General features: G+C 40.8%; 1 protein-coding gene and 1 long non-coding RNA gene across 7 annotated transcripts in view; one reads left to right on the top strand and one right to left on the bottom strand.

Moving 5' to 3' along the window:
- Nucleotides 1-23,917, bottom strand: part of LOC131499131 (chemokine-like factor) — a 49,046-nt gene extending 25,129 nt beyond the window's left edge. The window contains exons 1-4 of one of the 6 annotated variants that reach the window (XR_009255734.1): nucleotides 23,699-23,915; nucleotides 18,228-18,386; nucleotides 6,993-7,088; nucleotides 3,302-4,131 (exon numbers count right to left, since the gene is read on the bottom strand). Coding sequence is in view for 5 of the 6 variants with exons in the window: in XM_058706906.1 (XP_058562889.1) it covers nucleotides 4,211-4,327; nucleotides 6,993-7,088; nucleotides 18,228-18,386; nucleotides 23,699-23,770 (444 nt within the window). In the remaining variant the exon portion in view is untranslated. The other 5 variants (XM_058706906.1, XM_058706908.1, XM_058706905.1 and 2 more) reach the window with 5 other exon arrangements.
- Nucleotides 14,090-16,442, top strand: LOC131499135 (uncharacterized). The gene is made up of 2 exons (XR_009255736.1): nucleotides 14,090-15,836; nucleotides 16,077-16,442. It is a non-coding gene; the product is annotated as an uncharacterized LOC131499135 (long non-coding RNA).
- Nucleotides 23,918-24,168: the final 251 nt, after the last annotated feature.

Below are 24,168 nucleotides of genomic sequence, written 5' to 3'. Positions count from 1 at the left end.
GTCCTTGTCCAGAAAGATAGCTCTTTGGTTTTCACTTGAGGAGAGACGCTACTCTGGGACCAAGGGCAGAGCTTATATTTGAATTACGAAAGTGAACACTTACAAGTAAGGACCAATCTAAACAAATCAGCAAGTGGTGAATGTCTAGTATATATATTATAATAAAAAAAAGAACGATGCACATTTCCAGAACTGTGATGGCTATATACAACTCATGGGCTTTGGCAGTGATGAAACAAACTAATGCTCCTGTGATAAGACCCTGCAATGAAAGAAACAGGATTTGTTTTAATTCACATGGGCTATTAAAAAACAAAGCTAACCCATAAACTGTTAGGAAGTAAATCTGACTATATGGCAATTGCCTGTATGATTTTGTACGTACAGTTTGTGTAAAATTTCTCATATTTTCAAGAAATGAAATAATACATGGAAATAATTAAAATGGACATTTAAGTATAGAAGAATAAAAAAAAAATACTGATTTCTTTCTTCTTCCTCAACCCAATGCTAGTCTATTTCCTTAAAAGTAACAGCTGTTCACAATGTTTACTTCATGCTGGAAAGAAGTACATACGAGTAGAGTAAATATATGCTGATTTGATAGAGTGAGGTAGAGCTCCAGTTTTCTTTCCAAACTGTTGATTATCCCAACATCATTTATTGGGAAACACCAGTTATTTTCCCTGCTCATCTGAAATCCTACCTTTATCATGTACTAAATTCTCACATGTATTTGGGTCTATTTGAGACTATCCTCTTGTACTGAGTTGCCGATTCTTTTCTAGTACTTTCGAAATTACAGGAAATTAATTTTATATTATATTATTGTCTGACCTAGTCCCCTTTTCAGCACTCATTCTCAGATTGTTTATAAATCCCATGTTTGTCTTGGTCTAGTTCCCCAAACTAAGCCTGTTGGATTTTTTTTTTGGGGGGGGCTTTTTGTGTGTGTTGAGAGAGAGAGAGAGAGAGAGAGAAAGAGAGAAAGAGAAACATTGAGAGCAAGGGAGAGGGGCAGAGGGAGAGAGAGAGAGAGAGAGAGAGAGAGAGAGAGAGAGAGAGACTCTTAAGCAGGTTCCACATGGAGCTCCATTCCACAGGCTCTCAGCATGGAGCTGGATGCAAGCCTTGATCTCACAACCCTGGGATCATGATCTGAGCCAAAATTAAGAGTTGGTTGCTCAACAGACTGAGCCACTCAGGTGCTCCATAAGCCTGTTAGCATTTTTATTTTTTTGAGAGAGAGAGAAAGAGAACGAGAAAGAGAGAGAGAGAGAGAGCAAGTGAGTGAGGGGGTAGAGAGAGAGAATCCCATGAGGGGCAGAGAGAGAGAGAGAGAGAGCGAGCGCACAAGTGAACAAGGGTCAGAGAGAGAGAGAGAGAGAGGGAAAGAGAGAGAATCCCATAAGGGGTAGAAAGAGAGAGAGAGAAGTGGGCATGTGTTCATTCAAACCTGGGCTCAAGCTTGTGAATCGTGAGATCATAACCTGAGCTGAAGTCAAATGCTTAACTGACTGAGCTACCCAGGCACCCAAGCCTGTTAGTATTTTAACTGGGATTTCATTTAAAAGCCTGTTGGTATTTAATTGGGATTTCATTTAACTTCTAATTTGGAAAGATTAAAAAATTTACTCTTATTATTCCAGAATAAAGTATGTCTTCCCAGCTATTTTAGTGGTTTAAAAATATCTCTGAGTTTTTAAAGTTTTCTTCATATAGGTCTTTCAAATTCATTTAATTTAATCTTAGATATTTTATCATTTTATTGCTCTTGTAAAGAGGAATATTTTCTTCTATTTTAAGTTGTTGTTCTACTAACTCCTAATGAGTTAGTAGAAAGTATCTTGTTCTAAATTGTTTCCCAGTTGATTTTGAGTTCTTTAGATATACAGTGATATCAGCTGAAAAAATGATATATTTTGCCTCTTATTTTCAACTGTTCTTTATTTTTCCTGTCTAATTGTGATGATTAGCTATTCCAGAAAAATACTGAATACTAGTATTGATAAGGGCATCCTCTCTGTTCTTTATTTAATGGGAATACTTCTGATATCTAATCATATATGATGCGGACTTTTGGGTTTATTTTTATAATGTCAACAAAATATCTATGTATTCCTATTTTTTATGGGTCCCTTTCTTCTCTCTCTCTCTTTTTGCTATCAGAAATAAATGTTGAATTTTGTCAAATGTGTTCTTTTCCTTATTTGATGTAATCTAATTTGTTCTCCTTTTACCTATAATATGTTGGGTTAGTTTAATAGAGTCCTAATACTGAACCATTATAGTGTATCTTTTTAAAGTACTGATGAATATTTTCTGCTAATATATTGATACTTAATCCTGTGATACAAGTGAGATTTCTAATTTCCTTTTTCTGACTTGGTCAAGTTTTTATATCAGCGTTCCATTACTTTTTTTTTTTTTCTTTTTTGAGAAAGAGAGAGAGAGAGAGAGAGAGAACAAGCAAGGGAGGGGCAGAGGGAGAGGGAGAGAGAATCTTAAGCAGGCTCCACACCAAGTCTTGAGTCAAAATCAAGAGTCAGACACTTAACCGACTGAGCCACCTAGGTGCCCCAGTGTTATATACAACTTTGAAAAATAATTCAGAAGGGCTTTTTTCCTTTTCCATACTTTGAAAAAGTTTCAGTAGTATCAGAATTACATCCCATGAAAGTTTGAGTTAATTGTGTGAAAAAGTCTGGCCCTGATATACTGTGAAGGATACTCATTTGATTAGTTCTCATTTTCTTCTGTATTTATATTGGTCTGTATTTACATTGGTTTTTCTCTATTCTGGGGTCAGTTTTGGTAATTATGTTTTCCTAGAAAATCAACTATTTCATTCAATTAGTTGTTTATTTGTTTTGCAAGGTAATCTTGGGTATCTTCTCAGTTTCTTCATCCTTTGTGATTATTTTCCCTGTCTGGTTTCTAACTTTAAATATATGTCCTCTCTTCACCCTTTTCCCCCTATTACAGGCCATTTGTTTATCAGTTTTGGTCAATTCTATTAGTTTTGTTTGCTAATTTATACATTTCTGATATTATCTTCACTGCTTCCTCATTCCCTTTGTGAGGGAAAACCTGAGGAATATAAAAGTAAGACAGGAAAAACAGCGCTGATTTAGTATTAAGGGTTGAGTGAGAGGAGGAGCGAGGGGAGAAGGGGAGGAAAGGTAGGGCAAAACAGAGGTGACTGGCAAAGGGAAGTAGGGAAGCTTTCCGGAGGTGGCACCTCCTGGGAATCACTCCCTGAGGCCGCACCCACCCTGCATCACCAGCTCTCTCTGCTCACCAGCCTCAGGATCTTCAACACTCACGTGGGCAAGAAGAAAAACTGCTTGAAGCTGTCCCTGAATTTGAACAGGACTTTGGCCTGTTCTTCAGCACTCTTTTGGATGGCGGCCTTCTCCCCTGCGCTCTGGGTCACCTGCTGTTGCTTTCCTGGGGGCGTCTTTGAGACTGCAGGCTGCGGCGTACTGGGTGCTGGATTCGCCGGGCGTGTGGGCTGCCCTGAGCGTGAGCTCTGCCTTGATCGTGAGCCCTGCCCTGAGCGTGAGGCTTGCACCGCAGCTGCAGATTGCCCTGGGAGTCCTGTAAGCTGCTGTTGTTGCAAGTTCCCTGAGGATGCCCTGGTGTTTGGGGCATTCATGGTGGTCCCCGAGACTGGCTTCGTCAGGCTGGCCCTGCCGCTCTGAGCCTGCATGGCGGTGGCGGCGGCCAGGCTGTCCCCTGGGAACCAGCGTCGTGCCCAACGGCCGCCGTCCGCCTATGCCTCGCGCGCACCCAGCTCTTGCTGCCCGCCGACAGACCAAGCCCTCCAGCCACCCTCCTTGCCACCTGGGACGCCATGCCGCTGCCTAGGCTGGGAACTCACTATCCCTGCAATCCCACGCCTCGGTGCTGCCAGCCAGCCAGCCAGCCAGGAAGAGGGCTCCGGAGACCATTTAAGGCGGCCTAGGCGCGTTCTTCTCTGCCACCCAGGCCCCAGAGCAGGAAAACCCAGTCCGATCAGGTCCTGGTGCTCCCAGCGCTCCCTTGGAAGTTATAGTATGGGTGAGCACTGGGCACAGAATTCCTACATCTCTTCTTCCAGCTCCCATATTGAGATTAAAGTGAGAACAACTGCAGAAAATATGTGAAAGAATAAAGAAATATATTTAATACTTAGCATCAACTAAAAAGTAATATAAAATTACAAAACTTATATTTTGTCATGAATAGGTTTTTTTTGATAAGGACCACTTGGATTAAATAGAAGTTTCCGGTAAATGAGGGCCCCGTCGGCAATACAGCACACTGCTGCCAGGAGTCCAAACACCTGGAAACAAACATACTTTGTCATTGCTGTGACCATGGTCTGGCCTTGGGTCATTCACACAGGTTTTAAGTGTGTGCCCACTGGCTTCCTCTCCTGCTAGGGTACCAAGATTGCTCCCTCTGCTTCCACCTAATACTAAAACGGGAAGAGACTTCAGAGATCATTTTATTCTCATTTCCAAGTTTGCCTAGAGAAAGAGAAAAGATAAGTGAGCAGAAATAATATTGACATGGTGTAGGCTCTGAAATAAATACTTGTCTGGATGTCTTGACTTGCTCTGACATGTATTAGAGCCCTACTGAAGATCATACACTTAATGGATAGGATTCTAAATAGGCCTCAGGAAAAAAAAAATTTACAGTAAAGGGAATAAACTAGAACCAGGTCTTTAGGTACTCTGATGGCTATTTGAGAGCTGGCGCCTGGGCTGGAAAAGAGGGATATCATTTCTTGCATACTATTTGGTCAGTTCCATCCCATGGCCTGGAAGTTGGGCTTCTTGGCTCTAGATAACCACTCCGTTTTCCATCCTGAATCTCAAACTCAGCTTCTTAGGTTCTGACCACACTCAGTACCTCCTACCTATCCTGTGACTCTGGTACCCTGCACGTTGCTGGTTCCTCTGCCTCGAACCATTCCCCTTTCCTCCCCTGTATTCCTGACAAATTGAGATTCCACTGCCAAAGAGAGGTAGTTGCTTCCTTTTTTCTGTACCCCGCAGTACTCTGCCAATAGCTTATACACAGCTGTTTTCATTTCTCTTTCCTGTATTAGGCTCTAAGCAAGGTGAGGATAGGGTGGGCTCACATTCTAGTCCAGTGCTGTCCAAAAGAAATACAATGTGAGTCACCAATGTAAGCCACATAATTTAAAAGTTTCTAATAGCCACATTAGAAAGAAAAAACAAGTGAAATTAATTTTAAGAGAATATTTTGTTTAGCCCAGTGTATCCAAAATATAATTTTGACATGTCATCAATATAATAAAGTTATTATGAAATATTCTATGTTTTTTTTTGTAGTAAGTCTTTGAAATCCAGTGTGTATTTTACCTGTATAGCTCATCTCAATCAGACCAGCCACATTTCCATTGCTTGGTAGCCACATGTGGCTTGTGGCTGCTGCATTGGACAGCAACAGCTCTATACTTTGTCAGCATCCACCAAAGTGCACCATTTTATTCTTTCAATGTTTGTTTATTTTTGAGAGAGAGAGAGACAGCATGAGCTGAGGAGGGGCAGAGGGGGAGACAGAGGATTTGAAGCACGTTCTGTGCTGGGAGTGGAGAGCCTGATGCGGGGCTCAAACTCATGAACCTTGAGATTATGACCTGAGCCCAAGTCGGTCGCTTAACTGACTGAGCCACGCAGGCACCCCCTGCAAAGTGCACCTTTTTAAAGAATGAATCAGTGAATGAATAAAATAAGTGAATGAAAGTACGCTTGACCTTTGAACAACATGGGTTTGAACTGCATAGGTCACTTATGTACGGATTTTTTTTGATGTAGTAGAGTACTATAAATGTAATTTCTCCTATGATTTTCTTAAAAACATTTTCTTTTCTCTAGCTCACTTTATTGTAAGATACAGTATATAATACATATGATACAGAAAATATGTGTTAACTGTTTATGTTATCGGTACTTCTGGCAACAGTAGGCTATTAGTAGTTAAGTTCTTGAGAAGTCAAAGTTTAAAAAGTTTCAACTGTGTGGGAGGTCAACGTTGTAAAGGGTTAACTGTAAATTCTATGCCCTGTCCCTCTTTATCCATAGTAGAGGGATAAGATTAAAGACAACTGGGGAAAATTACTATTACAGCACTATCTCATTTCTAGAATAATTCTTATCCCTATGAAGTTGCTTAGGGCTTAGGAAGGAGATGAAAAACTATGGATTCTGACATACATGGCTGGCTGAGAATGGTTAGTTCTCCCAGTGGCCCATACCATGGAAAGACAAAGAAGTAGGATGGAGGTTTATATAAGGAGTTCCTAATTCACATCTTTAGATCAGAGTCTAGAAAAGCCAAATGATTTTGAACCTCCTATAAGAAATCTCAGAAGAGTATCAGATGGAACTAAAACCATATTATTTTACTCTTTCTTATTTTGGCTTGCCTTCCAGGATCAAGTCTGATTAAGCTGGCTTGCTTCTCTTCAAGCAATGTTCAAAATAATATAAGGCTTCTTCCAACCTTATCATGAGACATTTTGTATTACATTCCATCTGAAGAAGGATCTGGACAAAAAATAACTGAGTTCAGAGCAGTCTGTCTCACCTTAACAAGTGGTATGTATCCTTTTCTTTAAAAGGAAGCGCTGTGAAAGTCATCTGTGGTTTTTTGCTTGACATCAGGTTTCTCAGAGCTAAATGTAATGGATTCCAGTAGCTTTTCTCAGTCTAGTCTAGCCCTACACAGAGGTGGAATATATAGGAACTTCTATTTGGTGAACTTCAGTTTTAGGGTGAAATCATATTCTTCCACGTTAATCAGGGCATATACTCATACAAAAAATATTAAGCCACTAGGTACTATATACTGGCCTAGGAAATCCAAGGATGATTATAATGTAGAGTTCTGTTCATATATATATATTTTTTTTTTCAAGCAAAATTTAATTCTAATCAAACCTAAAGCAAGAAATCAGGAAGACGTCCACTTACCCCTCCAAGGACTATAAATGTTGTAGTTTCTGGTATCAGTGCCAACACAGATATGATTATCATGAATATTGCTGTTACCACTGAGTTGATAATATCCTAAAACACAGAATAGAAAGGTCAGCTCTGCATGAAGATCATCAAAAAAAAAAAAAAAGGGGGGGGCGCCTGGGTGGCGCAGTCGGTTAAGCGTCCGACTTCAGCCAGGTCACGATCTCGCGGTCCGTGAGTTCGAGCCCCGCGTCAGGCTCTGGGCTGATGGCTTTGAGCCTGGAGCCTGTTTCCGATTCTGTGTCTCCCTCTCTCTGCCCCTCCCCCGTTCATGCTCTGTCTCTCTCTGTCCCCAAAATAAATAAAAAACGTTGAAAAAAAAATTAAAAAAAAAAAAAAAGAATCAGCTGCCAACAGATTTTGAAACTTCCATTTTATTAAATAAATTTAGTGGGTTCTTTTTTTAGGAAATCAAACTGCCACTATAGGATGACACCTATATTGAATTTGGTCTATAGTGATGCCTAGTGGTTCTCTTAACCTATGATATACCAATCATTTAACTACTTAGGCTTATTTCTTTGTTCAAGAAACCCAGTACTCATCACACCAAGTGCCCTCCTTAATACCCATCATCCATTTAGCCCATCCTCCATCTCCCTCCCTCCATCAACCCTTAGTTTGTTCTCTAGTTAAGAGTCTCTCTTGTGGTTTGCCTCCCTCTCTTTTTCCCCCCTCTTCCCCTATGTTCATCTACTTTGTTTCTTAAATTCCACATATGAGTGAAATCATATGGTATTTGTCTGTCTCTGACTGACTTATTTTGCCTAGCATAAAACACTCTAGCCCCATCCACATCGTTGCAAATGGTAAGACTTCATTCTTTTCGATGGCTGAGTAATATTCCATTATAGATCTATATATCTATATCTATATCTATATCTATATCTATATCTATATCTATATCTACATGTGTCTATATCTAATCTATCTATACACACATACCACAACTTCTTTATCCATTCATCAGTGATAGACATTTGGGTACTTTCCATAATTTGGCTTTTGTTGATAATGCTGCTATAAACACCCTGCTATAAACAGGGTGCATGTGCCCCTTTGAATCAGTATTTTTGTATCCTTTTGATAAAATACCTAGTAGTGCAACTTCTGGGTCACTGTTTTCCAGACTGGCTATACCAGTTTGCATTCCCACCAACAGTATAAGAGGGTTCCCCTTTCTCCACATCCTTGCCAACATCCATTGTTTCCTGTGTTGTTGATTTTAGCCATTCTGACAGGTGTGAGGTGGTATCTCATTGTGGTTTTGATTTGTATTTCCCTGATGATGAGTGATGTTGACCATCTTTTCATGTATCTGTTAGCCATCTGGATATCTTCTTTGGAAACATGTCTATTCATGTCCTCTGCCCATTTCTTCACTGGATTATTTGTTTTTTGGGTGTTGAGTTTGGTAAGTTCTTTATAGATTTTGGATACTAACCCTTTATCTGATACATCATTTGCAAATATCTTCTATTCTGTGTGCTGCCTTTTAATTTTTTTTAATCACTTCTTTCACTATGTAGAAGCTTTTTATCTTGATTAGGTCCCAATAGTTCATTTTTGCTCTTGTTTCCCTTGCCTCCAGAGACGTTTCTAGTAAGCAGTTGCTCTAGCCAAGGTCAAAGAGGTTGTTGCCTGTGTTCTCCTGTAGGATTTTGATGGTTTCCTGTCTCACATTTAGGTCTTACATCCATTTTGAATTTATTTTTGTGTATGGTGTAAGAAAGTGGTCCAGTTTCATTCTTCTGCATGTTGTTGTCCAGTTTTCCCAACACCATTTGTTGAAGAGACTATCTTTTTTTTTCAGTTGAATGTTCTTTCCTGTTTTCCACATTGATCTATGTGTCTGTTTTTGTGCCAATACCATACTGTCTTGATGACTGCAATTTTATAATATAGCTTGAAATCCAGCATTGTGATGGATTTTTATTTTATTTTATTTTTTATTCTTCAGTTTTATTTTTTATTTTTCAGGATTGCTTTGGCTATTTGGGGTCTTTTGTGGTTCCATACAAATTTATGATTATTTATTCTAGCTCTCTGAAAAATGCTGGTGGTATTTTGATGGGGATTGCATTAAATGTGTAGATTGCTTTGGGTAGTATAGACGTTTTAACAATGTTTGTTCTTCCAACCCATGAGCATGGAATGCTTTTCCATTTCTTTATTTCATAAGTGTTCTATAATTTTCAGAGTACAGATCTTTTTCTTCTTTGGTTAGGTTTATTCCTAGGTATCTAATTGTTTTTGGTGCAACTGCAAATAGGATCAATTCCTTGATTTATTTTTCTCCTGCTTCATTATTGGTTTATAGAAAGCAATAGATTTCTGCATGTTGATTTTATATCCTGCGACTTTGCTGAATATATTAGTTCTAGCAATTATTTTGGTGGAGTCTTCTGGGTTTTCTACATAGAGTATTATGTCATCTGCAAATAGTGAGAGTTTGATTTCTTCCTTGCTGATTTGGATGTCTTTTATTTATTTTTGTTGTCTGATTGCTGAGGCTAAGACTTCCAGTACTAGGTTAAATGGTAATGGTGAGAGTGGACATCCTTGTTTTATTCCTGACTGTAAGGGAAAGGCTTTCCATTTTTCCCTATTGAGGATATTAGTTGTGACTCTTTTGTATATGGCCTTTATGATGTTGAGATATATTCCATCAATCCCTACTTTGTTGAGGGCTTTTATCATGAATGGATGCTGTATTTTGTCAGCTTCTTTTTCTGCATCTACTGAGTGGATCATGATTTCCATCCTTTTTATTAATGTGGTGTATCATGTTGATTGATTTGCAAATATTGAACAAGGCCAAGGATAAATCCCACTTGACCATGGTGAATAATTATTTTAATGTAAGGTTGGATTCAGTTTTCTAGTATCTTGTTGAGAATTTTTGTATCCATGTTCATCAGGGATATTGGCCTGTAATTCTCCTTTTTAGTGGGGTCTTGGTCTGGCTTTGGAATCAAGGCAATTCTGGCCGTATAGAATGAGTTTGGAAGTTTTCCTTCCATTTCTATTTTGTTGGAACAGTTTGAGAATATGTATTAACTCTTATTTTTTATTTAAAAACTTTTTAAATGTTTATTTTTGAGAGAGAGAGAGAAGGAGAGAAAGAGAGAGAGAGAGAGAGAGAGAGGGTGGGGCGGGGAGGGGAGAGAATGAGCAGGGGAGGGGTAGAGAGAGAGGGAGACACAGAATCCAAAGCAGGCTCCAGGCTCTGAGCTGTCAGCACAGAGTCCGATGTGGGGCTTGAACCCACAAACCACGAGATCATGACCTGAGCTAAAGTTGGATGCTCAACCAACTGAGCCACCCAGGCACCCTGTATTAACTCTTTAAATGTCTGGTAGAATTCCCCTGGGAAGCCATCTGGCCCTGGACTTTTTGTTTGTTGGGAGATGTTTTTTTAAAGTTTATTTGCGGGGCAGAGGGTGGGGGTGGGGGGGGGGGGAGAGAGAGAGAGAGAGAGAGAGAGAGAGAGAGAGAGAGAGAGAGAGAGAGAGAATCCCAAGCATGTTCTGCACTGATAGTGCTCAAACTCAGGACTTGAACCCATGATCTGTGAGATCATGACATGAGTAGAAATCAAGATTCAGACACTTAACCAACTGAGCCACCCAAGCACCCCATTTGTTGGAAGATTTTTGATTGCTATTTCAATTTCCTTGCTGGTTATGGGTGTGTTAAAATTTTTTATTTCTTCCTGTTTCAGTTTTCGTAGTTTGCATGTTTCTAGGAATTTATCCATTTCTTCCAGATTGCCCAGTTTGTTGGCATTTAATTTTTCATAGTATTCTAATTGTTTGTATTTCTGAGGTATTTGTTGTGATCTCTCTCCTTTCATTTGTGATTTTATTTATTTAGGTTCTCTTTTATTTTTTATTTTTATTTATTTATTTATTTTTAACGTTTATTTATTTTTGAGACAGAGAGACAGAGCATGAACGGGGGAGGGTCAGAGAGAGGGAGACACAGAATCAGAAGCAGGCTCCAGGCTCTGAGCCATCAACCCAGAGCCTGACGCGGGGCTCGAACTCACGGACCGCGAGATCGTGACCTGAGCCGAAGTCGGATGCTTAACCGACTGAGCCACCCAGGCGCCCCTCTTTTATTTTTGATATAAGTCTAACTAGGGGTTTATCAATTTTATTCTTTCAAAGAACCAACTCTTACTTTTGTTCATCTATTCTATTTGTTGTTGTTGTTGTTGTTGTTTCTATATCATTTATTTCTGGTCTAGTTTTTATTATTTTTCTTCTTCTGTTGGCTTTAGGTTTTATTTGCTCTTCCTTTACTTGCTCTTTTAAGTGTAAGGATGGATTGTGTATTTGAGACCTTTCTTGCTTCTTGAAGTAGACCTGTACTGCAATGTACTTCCCTCTTAGGACTGCCTTTGCTGCATCCCAAAGATTTTGGACTGTCATGTTTTCTTTTCATTTGCTTCAAAATACTTTTTAAATTTCTTCTTTAATTTTCTGGGCTAACCCATTAATTCTTTAGTAGGATGTTCTTTAACCTCCATGTATTTGTGGTCTTTCCAAATTTTTTCTTGTGGTTGTTTAAAGTCCTCTACTATTATTGTTATTATTACCGATGAGTTTATGTTTGTTAGTAATTGATTTATATATTTGGGTGTTCCAAGCTGGGGCGTAAATATTTACAATGGTTAGATCTTTAATTAATTAATTAATTTTGAGACAGTGTGAGTGGGGGAGGGGCAGAAGGGAGACTCTCAAGCAGGCTGAGAGCTATCAATGCAGAGCATGTGTGGGGCTTGAAGTCACAAAACTGTGAGATCATGACCAGAGCTGAAATCAAGAGTCAGACATTCAACCAACTAAGCCACCCAGGTACCCTGATTGTTAGGTCTTCTTGATGGATATACCCCTTAATTATGATATAATGCTCTTCTTCATCTCTTGTTATAGTCTTTGGTTTAAAAATCGAGTTTGTGTGAAATAATTATGGTTACTCCAGCTTTCTTTTGGCATCCCTTAGCCAAAAGATATTAGCCAAAAATAGATAGATGGTTCTCCATCTTCTCACTTTCAATCTGCCTATGTCTTTAGGTCTAAAATGAGTCTACATTTAGGTGTAAATGCAGGCAGCATATAGATAGTGTTTTTTGTTTTTTGTTTTCTTTTAATCCATTCTGATACCCTGTGTCCTTTGATTTGGAGCACTTAGTCCATTTACATTCAGGGTGATTATTAAAAGATAGAGGAGTTTAGTGTCATTGTGTTACCTATAAAGTTGGTGTTTCTGGTGATGTTCTGTGTTCCTTTCTAGTCTTTGTTGCTTTTGGTCTCTCCTCCCCACCCCCAAGGAGTCCCCGTTAGTATTTCTTATAGGGCTGGTTTAGTGATCATGAACTCCTTTAGTTTTTGTCTGGGAAACTCTTTATCTTTTTATTCTGAATGATAGTCTTGCTGTTTAAAGCATTCTTGCCTGCATATTTTTCCCAGTCAGCATATTGACTATATCCTGCCATTCCCTTCTGGCCTGCCAAGTTTCTGTAAACAGATCTGCCTCAAACCTGATCCATCTTCCCCTGTAGGTTGACTTGTTGACTTCAGGATTCTTCTGACTATGATATGCTTTGGCGATGGCCAGCTTTTGAATTTAATGGCAGTTCTCTGTTTCTTGGATTTTGATGTCTTTGCCCTTCTCCAGATTAGGGAAGTTTTCAGCCATAATTTGCCCAAATAAACCTTCAGCCCCTTTTTCTCTGTATTCATTTTCTGGGACTCCTATGAATGTTATTCGATTTTAATAAGTCATTGAGTTCCCTAAGTCTACCTTCATGATCCATTATCTTTGTTTCCCTCTTCAGCTTCACTATTTTCCATAATTTTATCTTCTATATCACTAATTTTTTCCTCTGCTTTGTCCACCCTTGCTGTTATGGCATCCATTCAGGTTTGCATCTTGGGGGTTATCGCATTTTTATTTTCAGCCCGAGTAGACTTTAGCTCTTTTATCTGTGAAGAAATGGATTCTTTAGTCTTCTATGCTTTTTCCAAGCCCAGATAGAATCCTTGTAATTGTTGTTTTAAGTTCTAGTTCCAACATCTTGTTTATATCTGTATGATTAAATCCTTGGCCATTTTTTCTTCCTGTTCTTTTGGTGTGAATTCCTCCATCTCCAACAGGTTGTTTTTTCCATTTGTAGATGTGCAGCTTTGTTCTCTAAAACTTCTGATTGTTTTCTTAGGTGTTCAAATTGATTTCTCTAGCTGTTTGGGGGAGAAGACAAGCTTAGGGTTGCCCTATTCCTCTGCCATCCTAATCTATTTCTTTTTTATTTAAATGTAGGTGGATGGAGAACTCATCTAGTTGGGAGTAGATGATATATTGTGTGGAAGGTTTATAATAGAATGGTACACTGGGAAGCCGAAATGCTAAGAGAAAATGTGGAATAGTTTATACTGTAAATGAAACAACTTTATAACATTAGTAAAATGCAGTTAAGAAAAGCTACACACACTTGGCAGAAAGTGGTGATTTTCAGGAAAAAACTTTCACAGATTTGCATGAAATGGCTGGCTGATTATGCTATTAATTGATGATGTAGCTCATTCATTTATAATTTCTAGAAACAAAGCATTTGCCTTCTGAACAATGGCTTTAAAGGAAGCAACTTATATTTTGAATGGATATATTTTTTGTACAATGTATGTTTTGTATTTTGAATGGAAAAGAAGAATGGTCTATTCTGGATGGTTTACATCTGTTTGCAGGTAACTGTAGGCAGGGAGGTATTGTTAACATAGAAATATCGGACTTTAAACCCGTGGTAACTTAGAAACATAGTTATTAAAAAGAAAATAGGAAGAGGTTCAATGAGGACAGGGCAAGATTAGATGCACAAAAGAAGAAAAAAAGTTCACATTTGCAAGAAATATTAACTGTCCTAGATTAATGCCTCTCTGTGTTGGATACTTTGCTCTGCTTCAAGGCAAGCCACACCTCTACTTCAGGTAGACAACCCTGCCTCCAGTGAGTAATTCAGGTAAGTGTATATGAATGGCCTTGGGTAAAAGTGGTATTGTAGGGAATGTAGAGAACCACAGGATAGAAAAGGATGCACCTGTCTCGAAACATCAATGATCCTTAATAGTCACTTAAAACATTGTGTTTATAATGAAAACCAAACATCAATATACCATGGTGTAGAATGTTAATTACAAAAATGGAGATTTCACAGAAATTTTGAGCCTGCACTTGGATACCACTGCAAAGCCCTTGGCTGGTTCACTTTGTGTTTTCTGTCATTGGAACACTTAAGGTTAATAGTCAGAGAAGGCCAGCTCTACACACTGTGTCGGTTACTGCAACTTTGGGACAATGATAAACATAATAAATGTGAATGCATATGACCAAGCCCTTTCCTAAATTAGTAAAGACAGTGGTCATGAGGCAGAAGTACTTACAAGTTACAACTGCAAGATTAATTGGAATCTTCAGCCACCTTTGTGTCCTTCACTTTTGTTACAGTAAAAGAGTTGCAGGCATCTCCTCCATCTGTGCTCTGGCTCCTATTCTCATCCACCACTCTGCAGGCACCTTATTCTATTCATTACCCTTCTTTGTCCCTGGCCAGGTTTCAACTCAGTAGCCCTGAGTTACAACTCTAGTTACAACTGTAATTATAGTTGTCTCTCTTCTCCTGCTCAATCTATTGCCTCAGCTTTACTATCACCTCTCCACTCAAGGCACACCACTCTGGTAAAGGGGCCTCTATTAACACAGTCAGTGAATATATATATTTTTCCAGGACTTATTTTTATTTCTTTACATGTGGTAATATTCACCACTCCTTTTTGAAATGTTTTCCTCTCTTGCCTTCTGTGACACGGGTCTCCCTTGGGTTCTCTCCTGTCTTTCTCTGGCTACTCTTCCTTTTCACCCCATATGTTCGTCTTTCCCAGTTTTACCTTCAGCTTGCTCTTCCCTCTGTGCCAGTTAGACCAGTCTCAGAGATCATTTACCATCACAAGGTGGTGACTTCCAGGTTTAACTCTTCTCTCTCCTGAGCTTCAGACCTGTTTTGAACATTTCCATCTGAATACTCCATAAGCAACTAGAACCTAGTATTTGTCTAACTAAACTCATTCCATTCGTCTCCCTGGCCCTTCCTTAAACCTATTCTTCTTCCTGTACTTCTTATCTCATTATCATCTCAAGATATTTAAGTGGCAGGTATTCTTAGTTTTTCTTATTTACCTATTCGTATCAATTCTACCCCATTAATCCCTTTCTCTCCAGCTACTGTCATGACCTTAGTCCAGGCCTTCATAATTTTCACGTCAGGGTTATAGAACCAAACTTTTAAGTGGTCTCTGAGACCTGCCTCTAGTTTTGTTGCTCTTTAAGCCATTATTGATACTGCCACCAGCAATCCCCTAAATGGTAAGCTGCTCATGTCATTCTCCTACTTAAAAAACTCTAAAAGCTTCCAACGGCCTTTGGGTTAAAACACAGGGCATATAAAGCCTTGTCTGCTCTGACCTCCTCCTGCCTCTCAAGCTTCCACTCTTGTCCTCTTTTCTCCACAACTCAATATCCCAGCCATTCACAACTACATGCAGCTGCTCGAGGTCATGCTCTTTCCCCCCACTAGACCCTCATATACTGCTTCTTCTACCAGGCAAGCCTATGATGACTTGCTCCCCTTCCCTGGTTTGGTGCCTCCACACTATCCTGAGTATACATCTATTGCAGCACCTGTTACACTGAATGGCTCATCTATCTTGCTTCTCGACTACATTGAAAATCTCACAGGTATGGGGCGCCTGGGTGGCGCAGTCGGTTAAGCGTCCGACTTCAGCCAGGTCACGATCTCGCGGTCCGTGAGTTCGAGCCCCGCGTCAGGCTCTGGGCCGATGGCTCGGAGCCTGGAGCCTGTTTCCGATTCTGTGTCTCCCTCTCTCTCTGCCCCTCCCCCGTTCATGCTCTGTCTCTCTCTGTCCCAAAAATAAATAAAAAACGTTGAAAAAAAAAGAATTTTAGAAAATCTCACAGGTGTAAGATTTGTGTTTTATCAAAGAACCTGTTACAGAAGCTGGGATTAGCAGACACTTAACACTTGTTGAACAAATGATTCCATAGATCAAGAGCAGAGAGGAATCTTTTCATAATGGAATAAATTGTGGTTTATATACACAATGGAATACTACGTGGCAATGAGAAAGAATGAAATATGGCCTTTTGTAGCAACGTGGATGGAACTGGAGAGTGTGATGCTAAGTGAAATAAGCCATACAGAGAAAGACAGATACCATATGGTTTCACTCTTATGTGGATCCTGAGAAACTTAACAGAAACCCATGGGGGAGGGGAAGGAAAAAAAAAAAAAAGAGGTTAGAGTGGGAGAGAGCCAAAGCATAAGAGACTGTTAAAAACTGAGAACAAACTGAGGGTTGATGGTTGATGGGGGGTGGGAGGGAGGGGAGGGTGGGTGATGGGTATTGAGGAGGGCACCTTTTGGGATGAGCACTGGGTATTGTATGAAAACCAATTTGACAATAAACTTCATATACTGAAAAAAAAATTAAAAAAAAAATAATAATCCCGTAGTTGACCATGCAGCACCATTTCTTTTCTTTTTTTTTTTTAAGTAGGTTTCATGCCCAGCGCAGAGCCCAACACAGGGAATGAACACATGAGCCTGAGATCAAAACCTGAGATGAAATCAAGAGTCAGACACAACTGACTGAGCCACCCAGGTGCCCCAGTATAGCACCATTTCTAAGAGATTACAATATCAGCAAAGTTTGATCCTCAGAGATTTGGAGACTAAATTTCAGTGTGGTACACATAGGACACTCTCCCTCCCAGTGTATTCTGTTCAGCTTAGAGCTCCAAGTGTATTACTGGGACATGTAATAGGCTCCAGAGAATTATAGTTTGGAGAAAAATAAATAGTTTTATTAATCTTGGAAAGCAGAATGTGAAGAGCAACTATACCATTTTTTGAGTAAAGAGGATATGGACCATGCTGTTCATGTCCTTGCAGAAATCTCTGGAATAATTTAGCTTAGCCCTTTCTGCTACTATATGACATTATGTACTCTGAGGGTCAACTGATGAAGGCATTGTGATCTCTCTTCCTAGACTTCCCTCTAGTCAGGTCCAGCTCTAAAGTGTGATCAAGTGCTTTGGAGAGATGCTATGAAGATCTTCTCTGTTTCCCAGCTTTCCCCTTTTGGGATCTGTTCAGCTTGTGATTAGCTTGAAACATTCATCACTGGCCTTCAAAAGTGGTTCTAGAAGGTACCACCTGAAGGCATGCTTACGGTTTGAGAATAGCTCTAAAATCCTCTCTCCTTAACAAGGGGTTATCAGCTTGGCTATCAGCATTTTGGAACCCAGGAGGATGAGACAAGTGCAGCAGACGAAGACTTCAGTGCAGCTACCAGTCTAAAGGTGGGAAGGGCAGCAGGAAGTCTTAGAAGGGAGACCTACAGAGACAGGATATTGAGGATAAGACTTGAAAGAGGAGAGAGAGGTAAAGACACTCCGTTTTTCCTAGAACTGGATAACAATCCAGGGACACATTCACCTTAACTAGTATCTTCAAATTGCCTATTTTGACAGTTTCTAGAACCATTTAGGCACTACACTGGGCAGTTATTCTTAATGCTATAAGTATGGCAGGTGAAGTTCATATGCTACTAAATAAGGTTGTACAATATAAGTTCATTATTTAGCATTAGTGTTTCCAGAATTAAGATAACATTGTACTTTATTCAGTCTCCCAAATTATCTCAGTTTTCCATTTGGTGGTCAGAGATGTGCAAGACGTGGATACTTGGGTATCTGCCTCCATCTCTCCCCCCAATTTTGAGGCCATGTCAACATGTATTTAAAAGAGGTGTAGAGATTAAGAATGTGCTATAATTTTATTAACTAGGATCTTAAGTTTAAATTTCTTTAGAAGATCTACAGTTCAGTGAATTCTCCTGACAGAAGGGTCAGTCACATCTAATAGATGGAGCTCAGATTTATGCTCTGTGGTCGCACCAGGGACAATACAGAACACATTAGCAGTGGATAGAATTCCTCCTTCCTAAGCCTATCAGACATTACCTAAAGGCTTAAGAAAACCAAAGCATAGTTTATTAAGATGTCTCACTATGACAGGAAAAAAGTCTAATAAAACTGAACACTTACAAGCAAAGGCCAAAACAAACAGTCTATTAATCGATCCAGTCTCAGCATATATAAAATTATGAAAAAGAAAATAACAGCGACTTCAAATCCAGTGATGACAATGTACGGTTCAGGGGCTTGTGCAATGATAAAAAAAGCCATAGATGTCACAGTTAGTGCCTATAAGGATAAAAACAAACAGACAAACATGATTTATTCAATGATTATTGAATGCCAAGTTTAAATTGTAAAAATGATCATTTCTTTTTTATTAAAAAAATTTTTTTTAACGTTTATTTACTTTTGAGACAGAGAGAGACAGGGCATGAACGGGGGAGGGGCAGAGAGAGAGGGAGACACAGAATCCAAAGCAGGCTCCAGGCTCTGAGCTGTCAGCCCAGAGCCCGACGCGGGGCTCGAACTCACAGACTGTGAGATCATGACCTGAGCTGAAGTCGGAGGCTTAACCGACTGAGCCACCCAGGCGCCCCAAAATGATCATTTCTAAAGTAACTAAATAAATGGGTTTATGCCATATATACACACATCTAAAAGAGGAATGACCAAAATGTATGGATGCTGACTTCTCCTTCTGTTTTAGAGAACTAGGTGTCCCTCTCTGTTATTCCACTTGCACAACTAATACCATCACTTCCCACATTTGTTCCCTTGATCTTTCTTTACTACCTATCTTCTTTTCTGAGACCTTCAATATCTTCTCATTGGTTCCTTTCTTCATCATACTATAAATATATCCAAGTTGTCCTCTCTTAAAAACACACACACACACACACACACACACACACCCCTCCCATTCATCCTGCTCCCCAAAGAAACTCCTGCTTTTTACTTCTCACTATAATGCTTTTCACAAAAGTCTGTACACTGACTCCTAGAATTCCTTATCATCTGCTCATTACTCCTTAACTCTTAGCAGTCTGGAATCTACTATCAAATTTAAACTTAGAATGTTACCATAAAAAATACTGGGGAGAAAATTTTAAAATAAATTGTTAAGAAAAACAATTCTCCGAAGAACCCTATGGGGGGGGGGTTAAAAAAATGCAACAATTCTGATGCTTCACTTTTTTTTTTTACATACTTTCTCTTACCTAGATAGAATGCAATCAGAATGGATGAAAATTTTAAGTGAAAAAAACCTTGATAATTAATCTAATCCAATCACCTCATTTCCAAGTGAAGATACAGAACACAGAAATGTTAAAGTGAACTAAAAGAAAAATAAGCTGATAAGTTCCAGGGAGTCTGTCAACATCATGTTCTTAGGAGCTGTCATGTTACAGCTCTATCCAAAGTCTCTATGTGCTTGGAAAATGGTTTTGTCAAGAGTTTTCCCTGGCTAGACTTTTATGATTAGTCTGTCAGCCAGTACCATCTACATAGTCTTTTTGACCTTAAATCTATTCAGGCTACTTATTTATGATTCTTTCAATTACCGTATTCGTATACAAACAGCCTACCTTTAAGCTTCTAAATTGGTCAGTTTGAGTATGTAGCAAATGTAACCAGTAACTAAATAAGTCATTCTTTGTAATTAACATATTTACTCTTAGCAACATGTCACCTCAAACCACTTCATTTACTCTACTGAACCGTCCCCTTGAGCTCATGGGTTATGATACGTAGGGTCACTTTTTCAGCCCTCATCCCCTTTAAACTTTCCACACCATGGAATTTGACATTGGTGTTTAATCCATTTTCTTACAAGTTCCCATGATTTCAGTTACACTGAGTTCTCCCCCGTTCCATTATTTACAGCTCTTCTATCTTTACTAACTCTTGGCCTTTGTCTCCTGTTCTCTTTTAAATATCCCACTAATATCTCAAACATTTCTTTTACCACTCTATGGAAATTGCTTTTCCTCAGATCATCAGTGATTTCAGAAATACTAAATTTAATGAACATTTTTTACTCCTTATGCTACTGGACCCTCATGACTTGTCATTGGCTGTCTTTTCCTGTTTTTCTACTCCTTGGGCTGGCATGTCACCTCTCCTAGTTCTTATATCTCTGCAACTATTCTCCCTTGGTGGGCTTCTCTGCCTTTACTCATTCTTTTAAAATGCTGGCATTCCTTTAGATTCTGTCTATGACCCACTCAGTGAATGTGGGTCTTTCTCCCAGGTCTGTCCTCAACATCTTACACTTAACTAGCCATCTGCAATCTCTGAGTACCTGCAGGAATCTCAAATTCACCATCACCAAAATTGAACTCACCTTGCCTTTCCCTCCTGTATGCACTATCTTAATTGTTGATACCACCATCTATCTTTTTTTTTTTAAGTTTAATTTATTTATTTTGAGAGAGAGAGAGCAAGAGAGCCAGTGAGGGAGGAGCAGAGAGAGAGGAAGAGAGAGAACCCCAAGCAGGCTCTGCACTGTGAGCACAGAGCCTGATGCAGGGCTCAATCCCATGAACTGTGAGGTCATGACCTGAGTCAAAATCAAGAGTCCGATGCCCAACCGAGCCACCCAGGTGCCCCAGATACCACCATCTATCTTATCACCCACCCTAAAATCCTAATATCAGTGTTCCTAATTACTCCTCACACCTGATCAACCATCAGGTCCTGCTGATTTGATGCCTAATGTCTTGGGAACTCACTCCCTCCTCTTCATCCCTAAACTAATGCCCTTCAATATCTTCCCTGAACTATGATGACAAAGGTAGGTATTACAGTAAAATTTCTAAAATGCAAGTGCATTTCTCAAGGGCTCCCTGTGGTCTTGAGAATAGAGCCTACCTCTCATCATGGTATTCAGTCTTAAAGGATTCAGCTCCTGTCCACTTCCCTAGCAGAGTTTCTTCACAATTTATCCACAGGATAATTCCAGTGTTTAATTCTGAAATTAAACTTCTGATCCTCTGCCTACATTTGCTTCACCTACAAGCTTTCAGTGGATGGCAACTCCACCCTTCCAGTTGCTTAGGCCAAAAACTTGGGAGTTATCTTGACTCCTCTTTTTCTTACACCTCATCTGGTTCATCAGCAAATTGTGTTGGGGCTACTTTCAAAATGCATCCCAAATATGATCATTCTTGCAGCCTGCTGTGCTACACCCTGATCTGAGCTACTATCTCATTGCCCAGATTACTGCAATAGCTCTAACTGGTCTCCTTGGTTCTACCCTTGCCCTTGCTGCAATTCCCACCCCACCCCACCTCCTGGTCCCCCTGACCAAGCTATTGTCAACATAGCAGCTGGCCTATTTTTTTTTTTTTTAATGTCAGCTCATATACAACCTTACTCAAAACCTTCCTCATCTCTCACTGTGTCCCCCTACTGTGTCACTCTACTCCATCTACATTGGTTTCCTTGCTTTTTCTTGAACTTTCGGGTACATTCCTGTCACAGAGCCATGGATGTTCCTTTGCCTTAAACTCTTTTCCTCCAGATATTCTCATAGCTAACACCCTAGCCTCACTCACCTGCTCAGTTGTCATCTCAACAAGGCCTAACCTGATCACTCTATTACTGCAACCTGCAACCTTCCTCCCCTTACACTCCTTTCCCTGGCTTTACTTGTCTCTTGTTTCACAGCACGTACCACTTTTTAGAATACTGCATCATTTATTTATTTATTGTGTTTGCCGTCTGTCTCCCCCCCCCCCCCCACCCCAATATGTAAACTCTGTTAAGGGCTAGGGATCTTTGCTTTGTTCACTGATATCTCAGAGCCTGGAACATGGTAGGCTTTCAATAAATATTTGTTGAATGAAAAAAATAAAACAATGCTCAAGTTGTTAAAATTTGCTGCACAAGGGCACCTGGGTGGCTCAGTCGGTTGAGTGTCTGACTTTGGCTCAGGTCATGATCCTGTGGTTTGTGAGTTTGAGCCTCACATCGGGTGGCTGCTGTCAGCGCGGAGCCTGCTTCAGATCCTCTTTCCCCCACTCTCTCTGCACCTCCCCCACATGTCCTCTCTCTCTCAAAAGTAAAAACATTACACAAGTCAAAAAAAAATTTGCTGCATAAATCATGCTGGGTTTTTTTTGCCTCCATGTATTTGCTCAGGTGGCTGTCCTTCAGACCCCACCCTTTGTTCCTCTAGGAAGTTTCATGATACCTCTCTTTATCTTGTCCTTGGTTATATGTCTCACTCTCTGGCCTATCCCCATCTTCTCACATATTATGGCTCTGCTCATAGGTCTGTCTCTTTGACTACACTGAAGAAACTCCGTGAGTCAGAGACTTTTGTTTTGGTTATCTTTGTTGTTCCAGGGCCCAAGTCAGATCTTTAGAATATAACTAAATACTCCAGATGTTTGTTGCAGGAATTGATATGTCTGAAACTAAACCTTTCTCACAAGATCTTGTTTCTCCTCCAGTGTTCCAGAGCTTTCAGTAGTGGGCATAAAACTCCAGACCCTGAGGCCACTTCTTCCCTGATTATTTACTCCTAACCCAAAGTAATCTCTCTGTTCTTCGAACTCTAAAGTAATTTTCTAAACCTCTCTTACGCGTTCTGACTTGTATTAAGTTATAGTTGTTCCTCAGAATCACAGACTTTTGGTGTGGGAGGGACCTTGTGTGCAATTTGTTCTACCCACTCACCTGAAGGGTGAATCTCCTTTACCGCATCCTCGCTCATCTATGCCTGTTAGCTTTTGCTGTTCAGCAATGTACTCCCTTCCCAAGTGGTGTGGCCACTTAATTTGGGCAACTTTCCCGATAGACAATTCTCCCTCGTATTAAGTGGAACTGTTTCCCTGTAACTTCTATTTCCATTCCCTCCTTTAAAGAGAGGTCACCACTTTAAAATGTAAACATTATTTTTTCCTTCTCCTTTTCTTTTCTTGAGTTCCTTCAACATATTCTCCCGTGACAGTCTCTACTGCTCTAACCAGCCAGGGCACCTTCCTCCAAATCATGGCTCATTCTCTCCAGACCTCTGTTCAGAACTGAGTGCAGGGCGCTCGCCATGCCTGACGCCACGAAGCGGGCAGCCCCACTGTCCTCTGCGGGCTAGAAGCACAGCTGCCTGGCCTGGTAACCTGGGTGGCGGGTGTGCAGGGCCAAGTGGAGGCCACTCGTGCAGACCTGCGCACTTTGCTTTGTGACTGTGTCCGTGAACCCCTGAAGGGCGGACAGTGCCTTCTCTCCTTCTGCCCCCGGGTGCACCGTGAACTGCCTTGCCTCTCGGCAGGCCTAGGGTGAACGACAACGCAGGGGGGGGCGCCTGGGTGGCTCAGTCGGTTGAGCCTCCCACTTCGGCTCTGAGGGCTCGAGCCCCACCTCAAGCTCTGTGCTGTTCAGAGCCTGGAGGCTGCTTCAGATTCTGTGTCTCCTTCTCTCTCTGCCCCTGTCCCACTCGCGCTGTCTCTGTCTCTCAAAAATAAATAAACTTAAAAAAAAATTTTTTTAAAAGAAAGAGAAGGCAGGGGATTCCGCTTTGTACACTTGAGAGCCGTCTCCCGCTGCCCTTGAGCACGCTTCAACACCGCCCCCACCCGGTGGCCTGGCCTCACCAGCCGCAGCATCTTCACTTGGCCTTTCACGCTGAAGCAGAAGGGGCGATGCTTCTGCTTCAGCGTCTGCATCGCGCTCGCAGCCGACCCAGCAACAACGCTTCTTTCCTTCAGACCTTCTCAGCGCACGGCTCCGCCAGTCCTCGCGCGGCGACCGCAACTGTCACAGCCACCGCTCGCGGCCCTTCTAGGATTCGCGCGCGCGCGCGCGCGCGCGCACGTCACCATGGTCTGCACTCGTGCGCATGCGCCCCACGGGAGCGGATTGCTCGCCTCTCTCGCCTTCTCTTCTCTGTCTCTCTCTCCCTCTTTCTCCCTCTCTCCCCGAACTGGTGGGGTTTGCCTGCTACATTTCCACTGACCTATGGGGAACCACGCTGGCTGGTCCCTCTTAATGCCGCCCCATCCCGCACTACCAGGCACCAAAGACAACTGCTCTCCAGCAGTCCATATGGGTTTTCCTGTCTGGG

Source organism: Neofelis nebulosa, chromosome 17 (assembly GCF_028018385.1).
Source record: "Neofelis nebulosa isolate mNeoNeb1 chromosome 17, mNeoNeb1.pri, whole genome shotgun sequence".
Classification (NCBI taxonomy): domain Eukaryota; kingdom Metazoa; phylum Chordata; class Mammalia; order Carnivora; family Felidae; genus Neofelis; species Neofelis nebulosa.
The sequence above is the reverse complement of the archived record's forward strand: the minus strand, read 5'-3'. Positions and strand labels throughout refer to the sequence as shown.